At 37.3% G+C, this 17,096-nt stretch overlaps 1 protein-coding gene across 3 annotated transcripts in view; it reads right to left on the bottom strand.

Moving 5' to 3' along the window:
* Window positions 1-4,902: 4,902 nt before the first annotated feature.
* Window positions 4,903-17,096, bottom strand: part of USP46 (ubiquitin specific peptidase 46) — a 33,266-nt gene continuing 21,072 nt past the window's right edge. For all 3 annotated transcript variants that reach the window (XM_051618381.1, XM_051618380.1, XM_051618382.1), the window contains 4 exons: window positions 13,741-13,824; window positions 13,251-13,448; window positions 12,365-12,443; window positions 4,903-11,378 (listed from right to left, as the gene is read on the bottom strand). In XM_051618381.1, the coding sequence (XP_051474341.1) occupies window positions 11,277-11,378; window positions 12,365-12,443; window positions 13,251-13,448; window positions 13,741-13,824 (463 nt within the window). In that variant the 3' untranslated portion in view covers window positions 4,903-11,276. The remainder of the gene's footprint in view (window positions 11,379-12,364; window positions 12,444-13,250; window positions 13,449-13,740; window positions 13,825-17,096) is intronic.

Genomic DNA, 17,096 nt, shown 5'->3' with positions numbered 1-17,096 from the left:
TTTCCTGTCAAACAATGGTTAGCTGTCTTACTGTCTGCAAATCTCTCCCCTTGAAGGGAGTGCTGCAGTTATTGAGAGAAGACTGACTGAAAAGAAAAAAATACACCGTTACAATTATTGTGCATATGAGAGTAACTGAGGCTTCAGCCTCAAGTCCTCCAACCTAAGCTCCATAGTTCTCAGAGATTGATAAATATTGTCATACCCATTTTCTAGGTGAGAAAGAGAGGGAGAGGTTGCATTATTTGCCTCGTGTAATACAATCAGCTCTTGATGGGTATTAGATTGAAAATCACAGACTCTTGTGTTCAGTGTGCAGACCTTGTTGCTTTCTTGAACATCCTTTCCTGAAGGATGAGTCCTGTGAATTTGCCATATAATAGTGGATAATAAATGGCTGTGAATTTCACTAACGCTGGTGGACTGATATTACAGTCCCTCAGAGAGAGAGAAGCTAGGTACTCTTCCTTTCAATGACAGCTAGAATGGTAGAAGAGACTGTCCCAAATTCCAGGGGTAATAGTAAAAATAAAGCAGCCCATACATCATGGCTTATGGGAAAAAAAACCTCATCACCACCAAAAAAAAAAAGCCCACAAAAAACTAATCCAATAAAAGTGGGCAGAATGACACTTGAAATTATGCCAGGGGACCTGCATCTTGATGATTTTGGGTTGGGTTTTTTGTGTGTGTGTGTGGTTTTGTTTGTTTGTATTTGTTGTTTTTGTTTTTTAATTAAGAAATTGTTGCATGAATTCATGTTTAACAGAGTTTCAAGACAGAAAATGGTTTGCCTGGGGGACATGGCTCATTTTTGTATTACAGGGATTTTGAGTAAAATTCCTTTGGATAAATGACATTCAATTGCATATAAAACATGGTGAATGGAGTGGTTTGTTTTCAGCTCAGTATCTGGAGGCTGAGATTGGTTGAATGAGTGTGTGAGCAGGAGATTCAGTATATTAAGCAAACACATTTTCTAGGTACATTTCTTCTACAAGTGTCATGACAACTAAATGGACCACCCAAACAGTGAGTGTTTTTTTCACTGCTGTTACCACACTGAATTCTGGCTGTGCTGGGGCTGTATTCTGCAGAACTGCTGATTTTATGATACAGAGATTGTCTTTCCTCATCCCCTGTAACTGCATTTGGGAACATTAAATGAGTACAGATGTGTAAAATTGCCATAAAGTAAAGCTTTTAAGTTTCATGCACTACCATCTCTAAACCGTGGTAAAAATACAGTTTAATACAAATATTGCGCACTACTCTGAATTATGTTAATGCAGGAGTGTGGTTCATTCAATGTTGGTTGAAGCCACATCACATCATAGTCATGCAGCAATATCCCCGTATATGTTAACAGTAGAATTAGCAGCCTGTACTTGACCATTTGAAAAACATCTTAGTGGCAAAGGCTAGGGGGAAGAATTCTGCTTACCTTTAGGCCTATTTTTTTGTCTTCAAGGACAGCTTCTAAGGGACAACAGAATGTCATTCTGGTGTCTAGCCAATGCTGGTCTCTGCCTGAACTACTCATCTTGCAGAATCAAAACAGTCAAAACTTCAATGACCTTATCTCAGAATGCTTTTGTTCATCTGAAAATCTAACTAAAAATATCCAGAATGAAGAGGGAAAGAAAGAAAAATAAATTACATTACCCTTGCTTTACCTAATATTTTGTGCTAGTGTATAATAACCAACAATTATAGGGGGCCAAGGAAAGCTAATCCATTCCTTGGAAAGCAAAGTGCTATTATGATAAACTTCCCAAGTAACCTCAGCTGCCCCAGTGCATTCCAGGCAAGACAAGCTGTTTCAGAGATAGCCAGGGATCAGGTTATTCTGGAGCATTGTGCTACAAGATCTACACTTTGAACTGCATCCAGAAGTGAATAGGTCATTAAGGCAGCTGTCAAGGAGCCAGTGAAAATGTTCCTACTAGTTAAACAGGTCTAGTTGAGGGGTGGCCAGATTCGGCTCAGGTTGTAGTTACCTGAAACACATAGTGATTTTGGTACATATTAACCAGTTTCTAAAATTTCCACCAAATTAACAGTTGGAAAGTCGTTACCTGGTAAAATATTTTGAGGAAGAAAAACATTTATAAATGACAGTGGAAATTTTATGATTAGTGATAAAGTATAAGATTTTGTGCCCCTGAACTGTGTTTTTAGAGAGCAGAGATAATCCTACTTGTAGTTCTTCTCTGGTGCTTACAGTGTTCCACACACAACTGTTTCTTACAGCTGCACAGAAAACACAGCTCTATACACCAAAAGTTCTATGAGGATGTTCTAAGAAACTCTGTTCCAGTTTCTGTTATTACTAATCCCACTGCAAACCTGTCGAGAGCTTCTTTACAGCTGCATCAAAGTGACTTATGGTAGTATTTGGTCTCTATCAGGTAGTGCCTTGATTGATGCCTAAGCTTTTGTGATGTCTAGTTTGCAATGTTGGGTGAAATCTTCATCTTTGCTGTTGTGGGATATGACTAAAATATTTTTCCTCATGTGTGTGTGAAATGAAATCCAAGGGATAATGTTTCACTCTGGGTTATTCCAGGTTTCATCCCAGTCCTCTTTATTTTACCCTTGCCATGATTTGGCAAGAAATGTCTGTCAGTCTCCACCTCTTCAGTTCTCTTTGATCCAGGCAGGTCTCTCCATGCACTCAGGGGCACTCAGGTTGTTGTCTCCTCTGCTGCTTCTGTGTTCATGGTGAGATGAAATGCACTGTTAGCACCAGGTGAAGTGTTTGTACCTGGTAAAGCTGATACAGGCAAAGAGTATGTTCACTTTGGTAATGATCACTCTTCACAGCTGTGAATACCAAGGCCTTTCTCCACAGCAAGCCCATCCTTCACATCTGAACTCTAGCATTGTTCTTAGAGTAGTAGACACCTGCTGTGACAAAGCAGACTGTGAGTGCCTCCCCTAGCTGTCTAAGAAGGTGGAAAAGGGGAAAAGAAAAAAAGAAAAGAAAAGAGAAAAGAAGAAAAGAAGAAAAGAAAGAGATTAAGGGAATATTCTTAGGTTCAGACCACATGGGCAAACAGGAGAAAGAGACAACATACAGTTGTTCAGCTTTTTTTTCCTAGATCTTCTAGAATCTGCTGTATTTTCTTATGTAAAGCAAAGTTATTCTGTACTGGAAATGATACAAAACTCGTGCACCACATGTTCCTGGAAAGGTGAACTGGGGGAAAATGTGGATTGAAGCTGCTTGGATGTAGAGTGGAGGAGCCATGACTGGTCTAGTGTGTCCTAGGAGAAAGGATTCAAGTCTTCAGAGGGTTGCTGACCCCACCACCTGTGCCACAGGAGTCTCCCAGAGACAGCCAGGAAATGGGGACACAAACTCTTTAGACTGAGGAAAACCTGAAGCTCTCAGGTCACAGTAGAGAAGGCAAATGAGTCATGCAGTGAGGGGAGGGTGAGCTTTAACAAGGCAATGGAGTAATTTCTACTGTTTGATATAAAACTGAGTGAAGATAAACCCTTTTCAGAACAGATAATTGAAATGTTCTGTTACCATATGTATGTATTTATATATCTTGGAAATGATTGTCCTATTTTTCTTCTTTAAAAATTTTTACTTGCTTGCACACATTCAAGGAAATTAACATCTCCAGAAACATGGTCTTCCATGTCATATGGTTAGTCATATCTAAGTAATGTTGTTTCAAGATTGGTGGGTGTATTTAAATGAGGAATTTTATAATTTTCTCCTTCTATATCTGGATTTTTTATCAAGATGAAATGATATTTTTAGCATTTCTGTTTATCTGATACACAGGACACAACTCCATGTAATCTAAAAGGATCAATCTAACTCACCAAAAAAGAAGGAACAGAGACATAGGTAAGCATCAGACAGCCTCTGGGAAAATACATTTCTGAAGTGAGGGAAATTCTAGTGGTGCCAACATAGAGTGATTGTGAATCCTGCTCTTGGAAAACTCTTCTTGGTTTATTTATATCTGCACTATACATTTTATTTCTTTACAATATTTAAAAGGTATGGATTTGTGATTTATTTCAGTAATCTCCTGAGTTTTAAATTTCTGTCTCCATCCTGCAGTTAAAAGCTTATGTTCCAGTAAGCTAGGAATAAATTTGAAGGTCCTTCAAGGTTTTTCATTTGAGAGGAAATCTGTACTGTAAGATGTTTTTCTACATAGTCCTTTGATAGTCTGATGTGCCATAAATTTTATAGCATGTCACTTATAAATTTAACATGCAGTTTAACAGCGATGTTTGATTTTGGTTCTCTAAATTATTCTGAAGGAATAACAAGAATCCATTTAGACAAGAGCAAGAAGCTCCAGCCTTTCAGTTACCTCACTTTTGAGAAAGTAAATTGTGTTTGCTAATGAGTAACTTCAGTGAAATGAGCAGACTACAAGAACCTTTCAGTTATCTGACAGAATCATAGGCATCATTAGCAAAACCCTTTCCCACTCTGGTAGTCACAGGTAAAATACCAAGTGAAAGGGATTCTTCTTCTTCCCTGATGCAAATGGTAGTCCAGTTCTAGCTGCTTTGAATTCTGTTCAGCTTTAGCTGTTCTCAGGAACACTGGCAAGGCCAGTGATGTGTTTTAACTCAGTACAGCTCAGGGATGCCATCGCATTGATATTCCACCATGACAGCTCTTGAACTGCATGGAAACTTTGTTCCTTTTAAGACATTTCAGAGGTAGGTAACCCAGGTAGTGACATATTCTCTGAAGTCAATTAAAATGCAATGACTCCATTAACTGAAATAAAAAGTGAGCATCAGCAGTCTTGCCATCTGTCAGAATACAGCGGCCTGATGTTCAGAAGCATGTTGTGTAACAACAAACATCAGTGGTCAGCCTTAGCCTGGCTCCAAATGAATTCAAGGCAAGTTGAATGGAACCAAGATCAGCTAGGGAGTTTATTTTATGTAAAATAGAAACATGTTAACAGGAGAAAATACTGTTTTCTTATGTTACAACCTTAATAACCAACATGAGATTTATCTTACAGTTCTGCAGGTAGTGCAGGGTTTAATTACATGTACATGATTAAAAATAGCAGATACTCAATTGTACACACACACACACCGTGTATTGTAACATTTTACTAGAAATTCAGTATTTTTATGTGTCCCCGATTTTGTGCCTAATAATTTTACTACCTCTTATTCCATTTAAAAAACTAGCACAAAGTATTTAAGTAGTTTTATTATGATTGCATCATTTTGACAAGGTAGAGAGAGACTATATTTACAGATGTACATATTCAAAGCCTCTGAAAAACCAGCCCTTTCCATATTTCTTACTCTTTCTTCTTACCCCTACTCCACACTCATATTCTGACAGCACATGGTGGCTGTACTTCTAAAGAGTCATGGATAAGTTATGGAGTTTGTGTTAGGTCATCTTTAAAAAAAGTCACTGTAGCCAGGAAATTGTCTCTGGGAAGAATACTTGAACCTGTAACACGACTGCCCTGATGTTGCTCTTGCTGTTAAAATGAGAGTTGAGAGAGGACTAGGAAAAAATGTAGTATGTGAACACAGCCTGGGATATTTGCAAATATGAACACCATTGCAAATGCAAAGCTGATGTTTAAGTTCAGCCTCTTTAAGGAGTGTTTTATCTATTAATGAGGGTTTGGGGAGCACAGAGAGGGGGGTTGCAAACATTTATTAATCATCTATTGTGGGAAGCAAGATGTTTTGGTGTCTTCACAAAGGGTTTGGAACCCATAGGAGAAGGGTTAGGATTATGTAGAGGATGGAGCACCAACTTCAACTGAGTAGAAGCTGAGGGTTAGAAAGCTGCATGCTGATCCAGCTCCTCCTACAGACCTACCATGCTGGCACAGAAAAGTCACTTACTCTTTAATATTCTTACACATAGTGAAACTCCGGCTTGCAACAACCTTCATCAGAAGCACCAGTCTGTTAAACTGACCACTGTGAACAACAACATAGTTTATTTTACATTGTGTAGTAGTCTCAGTCTTGATAACCAAATGAAGCAAAATTATTAAAGAATTATAGCAACTCTGAAACCATGAATAATGAGAGTGTGGTTTCATACTAAATCATTCAGGCAAAGCCAGTGAGCAAACCTCCTAGTGGGTAAAGAAGTGTGTAAAAAGGTGTGGGCTTAGCCTAGATGATCCCATCGGGTGGGCACATACCTCCTGATAGGTGTTATTTGACTTTGTATACAAAAGGAGTGTGTTAAGCTGAGTGAGTATTATGGACAGGTTCAAGAAATCTCTTTGAAGCAATGCATGTTAACTGAAATCAAGAGAGTGTCTGTCGAGGCATCCCAAGGGCTATTTAGGTAAGTGCCATGTTATATTGAGAAGAAACACCTCAGCAACAGAACTGATGCAATAGGGAAAACCCGTTTTTTTTTCTCATTAGTCAAAGAGAAGATCATATTTAAAAAAATAAGAATTATCCTTGCATTAGCAACACAAAGTCAGTGACTTTCTGATATAGATACCACAGATGCTGGCCTCTAAAAAGATCCAGTGTTTTTGATAGATGGTTTGTTGGTTTTCAGCACTTATCCTGCTTGATTATCTTTTACCTTTATATGAATCCAAGTGAGGAAAAGGGAGATGCAAAAGGATTGCTCTCCTTGCTAGCACTCACATCAGGGCCAAGAATAAGTGCATCTCTTAAGATTATTCATACTTGAGACTCTACAGAGCACAGATAAAATGGCAAAGAGAGCACTACCTGTATCATCAGCTGATTGACAGCAAACTCTGTGTTTGTTAAAAGAGAATTCTCCTGTGAGATGTGGAGCTTTTCTAAATTGTAGTCACTGGTAACTGTGCTACAGACTGGAGTGTTACTGTCATTCTCAGCTGGATTGGCAGGTAGAGTGCAAAAAAGGCTGAGGAGTGCAACTTGTCACATACATAGCAGACATGTACTAAACACTGCATCCTTGTTATGTATGAACATTTATGAACAAATGTGGGCTGCACAAATTAACAACCCAACTAGGACCACATCAGCTTGTAACTAGAGGTGTGGGATCACAAGCAAACAGCTGCAAAAGCAAAAAGACCAAGTCAAAATGTTAAACTGATTGGAATTTCACAAGATTGACATTGTTGCTTAAAGTGCTTGGGTTGACTACATTTTTAAAAAAATCAAAGTACATAAAAATTAAAACAGAAAACAAATAATATTAACTACATAAGGTATTATACAAATAGAGTAAGAGACCAACAAAAGAGAAATAAATTAAAACACTGATAACAGGTACTAGCAAAGAACAGGTACACAGACAGAACTTCTTACAATTTCTAGCACACATTCAGCTGGAAGATACTGCTCACATTTGTCAGCCACAAACAGCAAAAAAAGAGATGGAACAGGAAGAGTCTGCTGTTGAGAGGCACCAAATCACTGCCAGCTGCAAGCTGGCAGCTCAGGTCCCAAGTATATGATGCAGTAACAGATGGGTGAATGAAATGTAATGTCTGAAGATAAATTACAGATTATGGCAGCACTTTAGGACCCACCATGTAATGTGAATTTCAGTTTCAGCTTAGTTAAGTCCTTAATATCGTTATTAAATCTAATGCAAAGGAAACACCTAGTGCTTTATTTTCTTCAATCCAACTGCTAGAAGAACAAGGTCTGAAGATGCAATCTACTGCTCTGAGGTAACTGTAAATTAAAATAAAATTGATAGGAGTAATTTTGGGACTTAATTTCAACAAGGTGTTCTCCATCACTCCCCTCTGCTGCCTCCCCCTGCTATGTCCCAAAAATAGAAATTACATAAAATCTTGAAGGCCTCTTCTGTGAAACATAAAAGTTGAGGTCTGAGCTTGTCCCTTAAGATAACTGATTCATCAGCACTGCAGAGCTTCCTGGTATTCAATGGAAAAACAGCACAGGACAAAAATGCTCTTTTTTTCTAAGTCAGGGCATAGTAATAAGACTTATAAATAGATAATGCAAGTCAGCAACAGCATGTCAGAGAAGTAGAAAACTTCACATGCCATTAGGTCTACTATAACTCAACACCATAAAAATAGTCATTTTAGGGAAGCACAGAATACTATTAGACATCTGTGCTACAATTCTGTTTTCTAGCTGCTGGCAGAAGACCTCTTCTTTTCCTAGGTATTTTTCCATTCTTTCATAAGGGACTGGAAAGCTACACATAAGCATAGGACAAAAATGATTGTTTTATTTGGTCAACTAAAATACTTTACATCATCTAGATTTCTCCTGTGAGGATCCCAGTCCTGTAAAACCTGTGCCAATGTGCTTCATTTCACATGAGAGAAGTTGTGCTACCTAGACAGGCACTGTTCATCCAGCCATGATTGACAGCTTTTGCTGGGCTCAAGACAATACATTCAGCACACTGCAGACTGGGTTTGTTTTACAGAATTGTAACTGGTTTGTTGTTGTTGTTTTTGGTTTGGTTTGGTTGGTTTGAGTTTTTTTTCTTTTTTTTTCTTTTTTTTTTTTAATCAAAAGAAAATGCTCATTAGTTTAACTGGTCTTGACATCAAGTGGGTATTCCACAATTTTTCAGAGTTGATGTCAGACCACTGACACTTGACTGCTGTGATACCAGTGCTAGGATCTTTTCATGGGCTAGCATGAATTTGGTTTTTCATATCTTATGAAAGGTTTATTCTAGTAATTTTACTCTTGATAACATACTGTAATTATCTAATTATTTGTCTATTTTACAACCTATGGCTGTCTTGCAGCTGGAGGAAACCTAAGATTATTTTCCTCCATTTTAGTGTTTAGATATGAATACTATTAACTTGTTTTTAAATTAACTTTCAGGTAATTCAGTTGAGATATAGAAGACGTTTCCTAAAATTAAACTGATTTAAACATTATTTTAATGAAAAATTACTTTTTATATAAACATGAGTCCTAAACATCCAAATGATACTTTAAGAATATAATTTTTTTGCTTGTTTTAAAATTGAAGAATGCCCAAAGAATACTCACCAGTAACCTGTGAAGTACAGACCTTTGGACCAGCACTGGTTAATGCTGATCTAGAAAATGCCTTCATTCACAATGAGGAAACCTTTACCCATTTTAAAAGGCAAGAGATTATTATATTTTTATCCAGAAATTCTGAATGCTTGTAAATAAATGCATTAAAGAAGGAATTGCAGGTTTAGCTTTTCAGTGGAAAAGCTCCTGAACCTCAGTGAGAGTTGAAGTCCCCTGTAAGATGTCTTCTGTATTAGAGACAGAACATTTCATTCTAACATCAGTAAATAACCAGAGCTGCATCCAAATCATGCTTGTCTTGAGCCTGCACACCATCCTTCATTCCTGTGAGTGATCTCCCTAGACCACTACAATTATTCACCTAAGTAAATGCTCTAAGGTTACATTCTACATCTGTTTTCTTGTATTGGTATAACAACATGATAAACCACAAATAATTTTAGATCAAAAGTCCACTTCTGTTTCTCATTCAGTATAAAGTGCTACATTTCCTTAGTTTACAAAAATGACCGTTGGTAAATTCAACTGAACTTTGATTGATGTTACAGTAGAAGCTAGTACTTAATTATCACCATTATTTAACAAAAGATATTTCACATTCACAGTAGATTACAGTGAAAAAACTATTCTCTTTCCTACAGAAGACTAAGATTTAGCTGCACTTGAAAAGCCATTTCTTGAAATGGAGTGTTGGCCATAAAGAAAAGAAGGACCAAAAGCAACATTTTCTAATAAATACTTATGAGAGTGAATGAAATGTAACAGGTAGAAATAACTGTTGTGAGATGAGAATATTTCCTTGGAATTACTAGAACCAATGGCAGCCCCAATGGAGACAAGAGTGTTTTTACTGTTGACTCCATTTGAATAGGACTTTGGCCACTGAAGTTCAGGAATTGTACAATGAGAGTTAAAGTGTAAAACCAAGCAAGGCAGTTACCCAGTGCTGCCACTGCCTCTGCCTGCTAGCCATCCCTTCTCCTACCCTACTGATACTTTCTTCTACAGTCATTCTTTGCTAAATTCCAGTATGTGAGTTCAGCAATTTTATTAGCCCATGCATGACTAGGGCAGGACAAATTCTTCCTGTAAAAACACAAACCAAGGCTTTTTCCCCTAAGCCTGTTGATATTTTTAGAAATCAGACATTTTAGAGCCTTACCTGTTGCTGTGGTGGCCCAAATGCTGTCAAACATGGCCAACATTTTAGAGACAATATTTACATGACAGCTTGTGTAAATTAATGGTCGTTATGTTATATTGCTAAGAAATGGACTCTCTCTTGAGAAAAGAAAATGGGACCTACAAATAGTCAGAAAATTGCAGGATCAAGCTGTGTCATATGTGTTATACAAACAACACTTACTTAAATGGACTATGTAATTTCAGTCCTGAGGGATATGTTATATGTAAGCAGCATTGTAATCTCTTCAGACTCAATTAAATAAACAACCTCTGATATTATTTTAAGAGAAAGATAAATTTTGTCTCTATAAATGTAATTTATCTCGGTGTCATATGTGTCATCTCACTCCCTTTATTCCAGTGCTTTGTAAGTTCCGAAGTCTCACCTCATCTGTACTATCTCATGATAAACAAAGTGACTGGACATAGAAAATTACTTATTTCCACTGTAATTTAAACTCCTCTATGTGGCACTTGGGCCTGAGATTATGCACTGAATTTTTTAAGAACCCAAAGCCTAAATAACTTTGGAAGAATATACATATATATATTTGCGGCAGAGAGTAATGTAAAAAATCCCCCATTCAACCAAAATTCCAGTCATCATTACACAGATTTTTTTTCTTTCCACTTAAAATGGGTAAGTATATGTCAGGATCTATTTAAAGGAATGCTTTGTAAATCAACACAACCCAAAGCCATTTAGAAAGTTTTCAACAATTTTGCAGTAAATGCAATGATCACTTCCATATAAAATACTGCTCTAGCTGGATTGACTTTAACAGTTGACATCCAAATCATTTTATCTGTAAATGTTAGTCCATATAAATTCCACTAAAATCTGATGGCAATTAACTCTTCAATCAGACTTAAAAACTACAAACAACTCCCCATCCCCCAAGCAAAATTCTGCACGTCAAAAATGGAAGGTTATAGTTGATATCACATAGACCATTGAACAGGAGACAAGAGTGTATTGTTGTCCAACCACACAAGCTGTGGTCTGTGTCAGTCAGTCAAGGGGGGACGTCACCTCCTTTTGTGTGCAGCCTCCTTGTGCGCAGTTGTCACAGTTTTCCAAGTCACTCTCTTGACTGGTAGAATAAAATATAGCCAGACTCTGAATTTTTTGATATATCAGAGGTCAGACCATAGAACTCTTCAATAGCTTGAGCATCTATTTTCTGCAAAATAAGTAATTTTTTTTTAATGTGTTGTTGGGTAAGAGAAATACCAAACATGGATTAAATGACTGTAAAAACACAAAAGACCAATTCACTTATCTCTTTCAGGGTAGAAATTAGGAAATTCTGCTTGCAATTTAAGCAGTGAAAGGGTAATGTTCAGGGGCTAAACCTGCTGGTCTCAGTCACGGAAGTCAATAGGAATGTTTATCTCAGTGAAACTAACTGAATAAGATATAATAACAGAGACACTCCTTGGAATGCAGTATTAACACAGTTAAAACACACAAATGTAACCATGTGACTCCATCTTTCTAAAATTTCCAGAAACCTTCTTCAAGACATGCTCCATCTAATGTCCCAGTGCGTACTTTCCTCCATTTCATTTATTCCTGGGAAATGGGACTCAAACCCTTGGTTTTGCCAAGTCGTCACAGTGACATAAAGGGTTTGCTTAGCAATTAATTGCAGAACCAGCCTAAGCATTTTGCAATAGCTGTGGGCCAGATACTGCTCTAATTCACATTCAGGCAAACCCAAATCAACCACAAAATCCATACTTTCTTGTAACTTCCCAGTTGTTCAAAAATTAAAATTCTACAGCAATGATAGCTTTACCCAGTCCAATTTTGCCAAGTGATCTTGCCCAGGATTGCAACATAGTTCCTGGATATTTTAGGTTTTAATGAATTAAATTTATTTTGTTAGATATAGAAAACATGCAAAATTAAAATTCCGTATTAAAAACACTTGATATTGCTCTGAAAGAAGATTATGTCCTCTGACATTGTCAGAGTAAGAACTACAGGATTAATAATTTTGTTTGCAATCTTACTTCCTAACAAAGTTGAGCTACATGTCACATTACAACCAAACTGTGGCTTTGCAGACTAGTAATCTATACCCAGATCCAGATCAGAATTTTAACCCCAAACAGAGAAGATAACAAACACAGAAGTTGTGCTCATGAGCTTCAGCATACTGACCTCTACAATGTCATCATCAAACAAAAGCCAAAACCCGTGACTTTTCACAATAGTAATATAATGCCCTCGATTTGGTCCACTAGAAAGAAAACAGAAACACAAACCCCAAAATATCAGAAGATGCCATTGAGTCCATTGCTATATGCAAGCAGTCTGAATTATAATTTCATATTAAGAAGAACATAGTAAACCCACCCCTGGTGGTACAGTAGACATTTACAACTTTCACCTTTTTACTGATTTATTGCAAAAACTGAATCAGCTGAAAGCTAAACATGTTGTTTTTCATCTGTGCCATGATCATTTGCAAATTAAGCTATAGAACACAATTTTCTCATGACAGGCATCAACTATTAAAATATTTTAACAACAGTATGAAGTCAATTTAAGTGGGAAAATTGTTTGTTATCAACTGTGAATGTTTAGTTATGTACAGCCTTTGAGAAGAGGAAGAACGAATTGTATTCCTAGAGCCCCTAGGATTTTTGTTTGTTTCATACTTGACAATACCCCATTTGTAAAAATCTTTATTAAAGCTAACATTTTCATTGCCTTGACAGGAAACCAAGGAGATCTGTTGTAGGGCCTGCACGCTAGCAGCATCTGGCCCTCAGAGTCCTGGCTCCCAAACTCTCTCTCCAAGTGGGCTGAAGAGGAAGGAGGCAGCTGCATTTAAGTCAATCTTATGCCTTTTGGAGGCCTGAGACATTATTTTTTAAGCAAGTACAGATTTATTTTGATGGAGGGTTGCTAAGAAGTTCAGGCCATGACACAGGCGAGTTGCTACAGCAGCAGGGTTTGTGTCCTCCCTCCCACTCTCCCTACATTTTGTCAGGCATGCCCTTGACCCTGCCAGTAGCTCAAGATACACACGAAAGTATCTGACCTTCCACAGTGGACAACAACAGCTACCAAGTCGTACATCCGATCTAAGTTGACGGCATCGCCAGATGTGTTGAAGAGACGTAGCTCCAGAGGAAATACCACACGGTAAGACAGCTTGGTATACCTGTGCAATTGCTCCATGTACTTGAATCTCTTGAGGTGTAAGGCAAGAATCATTGGCAGTTTTTTTACTCTCATCCTGTGAAACCATTAGAGTGCATGCGATAAAGACCTGACCAGTTCAAAGCAATTCTGCCTTAATGAGTAAACTTTGGCATTATAGAAGAACTTTGTAAGTAAGAGTAGGCAACTAGCAGTAGCTTCTAGACTAAACCATACGTAATAGCTTTAAATCTGTCTGTAGATACTCTGGCCCACAGAGAACACAGGTGGGGTGTAAGTCTCCTATGTATCTAAACACAATAAACAGAAAGGAGGAGGTTTGTCAAAGACCGGGAGAGACATGGTGAAATAGCCTACTCTTTGCTTACCTTTTCTGTGCCTCTTGTTTACTGCAGCAAGTTTCACAGTAGTATTTCTGTTCACTACATAATGTTTCTGTGTTACTGAAGTCTCTGTAAATAAATAGAATTATCAGTTCTTAAAGGATCTTAACACTATTACGTCACTGGAGCTGATGAACGGGAACCCTAGAAAGACACACAGGATTAAATCCTTTCTCCACTGAGTCCAGTTTTCTAAAACATCTAAAGCAACTATACTGGGGTTAGCAAAGGCACTTAAAGTATCTGGCTGCTATGACAGCCCTGTATTAGGAGCTGAGGCCCTCCATATAATACATGTGGAGGGTCAGGTACCTCTAAATGGGACTTATATTCTGGTCTCTTACATGTCAGGGGTTGCCTAGACTTGGGTGTAGTCACTCTATCCATCCAGTCCCTTTTAAAATAATTTGCAGAATGGAACAGCTTCAAGTGCACTTCTCTCATCCCCAAACAGCTCACATTTTATGGCTTTCCTCTGTAAGACAAGTTTGAATCCTCTTACACAGAAGCAGTACATTGAAATCAGTTTTCTGCATCCTCTAATCTCTTGAACTGTTATCCAAAAGTTACTTGATTATACCTTCTTGTTGCCTAAAAAATGAAAATGTCAGCTAGTATGGAAGATTTTGTAAATCCTGATCAAGTAAATATGCTTGGAAATGTTTCTTGATTGAGCTTTTAAAGTGGGAGAGACAGAAGAAGGCTGGCTTGATCGTGTCTCTCAGTTCACAGAAAAGATTTGTCAGAAGTCCCAGTGCTGATACGTTTTGGAGCAGAATTTAGGTAACTAAAAAAAACTTAGCTGTAAAATGACAGTATTTTTTTTGTCACCTCTAGTGTTACATTGCAGCTAGGGAGGTGTTTTGAGAACTGTAAATGCAGACATAAGCACCTACCTTCCACTTTAAGCACAGAAGTTTTCTTGTAACTTTGGCCTTAAATAGATGTATCTGAAGTACAGAATTGTCCTGTTGCTTGCACTGACACTGTACCTAAGAGCATTCTGAACTACAGACAAATCCAGGCCAAATAAACTCCATTTTACCATTGCAGTTCACACGCACAGAGGCTGAAGCTGCACCGTTTGCAAAAAAGCAAAGGAAGGACTCTGGGTGATAACTTCTTCTTGGCATCATCACTGCAGTGGTAAATGGAAAAGCTGAAGACAATACAGATTGCCAGGGCGTAGGTGTTAGAAGTTATTTATGTAACTTAATAAAAGGGGAGGATTTTCATTGTTAAGTTTTAAGTTCTTGAAGGTTGACAGAGCATGAGAGAGAGGCATTTCATATGACTGAATAATATTTGTACTAACTGAGAATGCTTTTACTAGGGCTTTTTCTTTATATAGTCTTAAACAAGTTGATCAGAAAATGCTGAAATTTAGGACAAAATACATCTCTTGAGAGATAATTTGTAACAAAACTTTGATCATAAATACACTTTTCTATCTAAAAGAAAGATGAAATACGATCACTGAAAGAATTTTCTTCAGAGCTAAACATTGATCACAAATATCTGATTTTTCATTTGAATTTAAAGACTAAATTAACTGAATTCTGAAAAAAATTGTGACCTTTCAGGGAGTCATGAGTGAAGAGATGCAACTTCAAAACAGATTAGAGACAGGTTAAATGTGTGAGGAACATAATGCTGCAAGATTCAGCAGAACATGCTTATGTTAAGTTTTAGGTCTTCTTTTAAGGAAAGAATCTGACATTTATCTTCAAAGACTAAAGTTTCAATTTAAAACAAACAAACAAACAAACTTGTGGAATGTATTAGTTTCCTTCCCACTTCAAAGTAGGAATGGAAAGAGTATTTTTTCTACCATAAAGAAACATGTACAGATGGTAGAAACTTGATATGTTTGTTCTACGCCAAGCCTCCCATGAAAATGAATTAAACCCAAAGAGTTTCTATATTCTTTTTAAAATGTGTGAATTATTCTGAAACTAAAAATATCTAGCATTTTACATTATAAGTTGACTGCTAGGGGAATCATATCTGTGAAAGCTGGAGAACCATGCAGATACTTGATATGCTGAGAAACATTATCTTGCATGTCCCTTAGCATTTGTTCTTTTGTTCCTCTGTCTTCTACTTCCACTGGACAGGCCAGTGCCCTGTTCTACCAAAGCAGGCGATGCACAGTCAGGGAATTCAGAGGCACTACTAATTAATTTATTCAGCACATATTAATTGCTTTTTCTGTACCAGAAACAAAATTTGTGGCATATTTATAAGCAATAACTCTTTCCTTGGGGAAGGGATGTATGCAGGTGAGAATGAGATGCTTTTGCTGCCCTTTACAACTGCAACTTCAGTGGCTGTTTCATCAGTTGAGAATTTTCAGTGCTCCACTTCTACTGTACGTTGAACAGTTAAAATTGACTGGAGTTCATGCAAAGTCTGCATGTACAAGAACTATAGACTTGAGGAGCTTCTCTCTATACCTCAGAGCTAGCTTCAGGACGTATCTCTTTTCTCTCCATTAACAGGCCAATCTGCATTCTGTTTATATGGGATTTTTGCAGTAGAAAGGAATTTGAAATATGCCTGCTCGAGATATACTCATTTTTCACTGACCTCATGTGTTTGCACAGTCTGTTTCTCTACAGCCTCTATACTACAGTGTGAAAGAGGTTTTCTATTGTTTACATGCATAAATAATACAAAAAAACCCCTCTGTTTTAAGAGGACAGAATTCTTAGTGAAATAAAAAATCACAGTTAAAGACTAGTTAGAAGTCAGGATCAAATGGAGTGGTAAACTTTGCAACTCCTAGTGGAAATAAAAACAATGGATATGCACTATAGGTGTTACCACCTTAGAGCAGTAACATTGTCTTAAAGCTACGTATTGGTTTATTGTATCAATACCAAATCTCTGAATATATTACATCTTTCAGAATAACCATCCATACAAGTCTGAAAAATATTTAGATCTCTTAAGTATTTGTTTAGTAGTTAAGAGTGTACCATGAGCAGAACTGAAACAGGATAAAAGACTTCCTCCCATGCTTTTAAGATGGGACTCAGAATAAGAAACTTATATGGCAGAAAGGTACTTTTGAAAACTTTTGCCATCTTAGAGGCTCTAGCACACATTCTGCAAAGCACACACAACTTCTAATATGCACATAAGTTCTAATCAACAAAGCTCTGGCATAGAAGCTTAAAGATAAGCACTTTGAAGCCAATTACTATATCCCTTTGAAGCCAATTATTATTCGGCAGCAGTTCTTCCAGATGACAAGGCAATCAGTTATTTTCCCCAAGAGATGCTCTTTCAAAAACATAAATTGAAAGTGAGTAGAATATAATAATTAATGTATATCT

Source organism: Apus apus, chromosome 4, assembly GCF_020740795.1.
Source record: "Apus apus isolate bApuApu2 chromosome 4, bApuApu2.pri.cur, whole genome shotgun sequence".
Classification (NCBI taxonomy): domain Eukaryota; kingdom Metazoa; phylum Chordata; class Aves; order Apodiformes; family Apodidae; genus Apus; species Apus apus.
The sequence above is the reverse complement of the archived record's forward strand: the minus strand, read 5'-3'. Positions and strand labels throughout refer to the sequence as shown.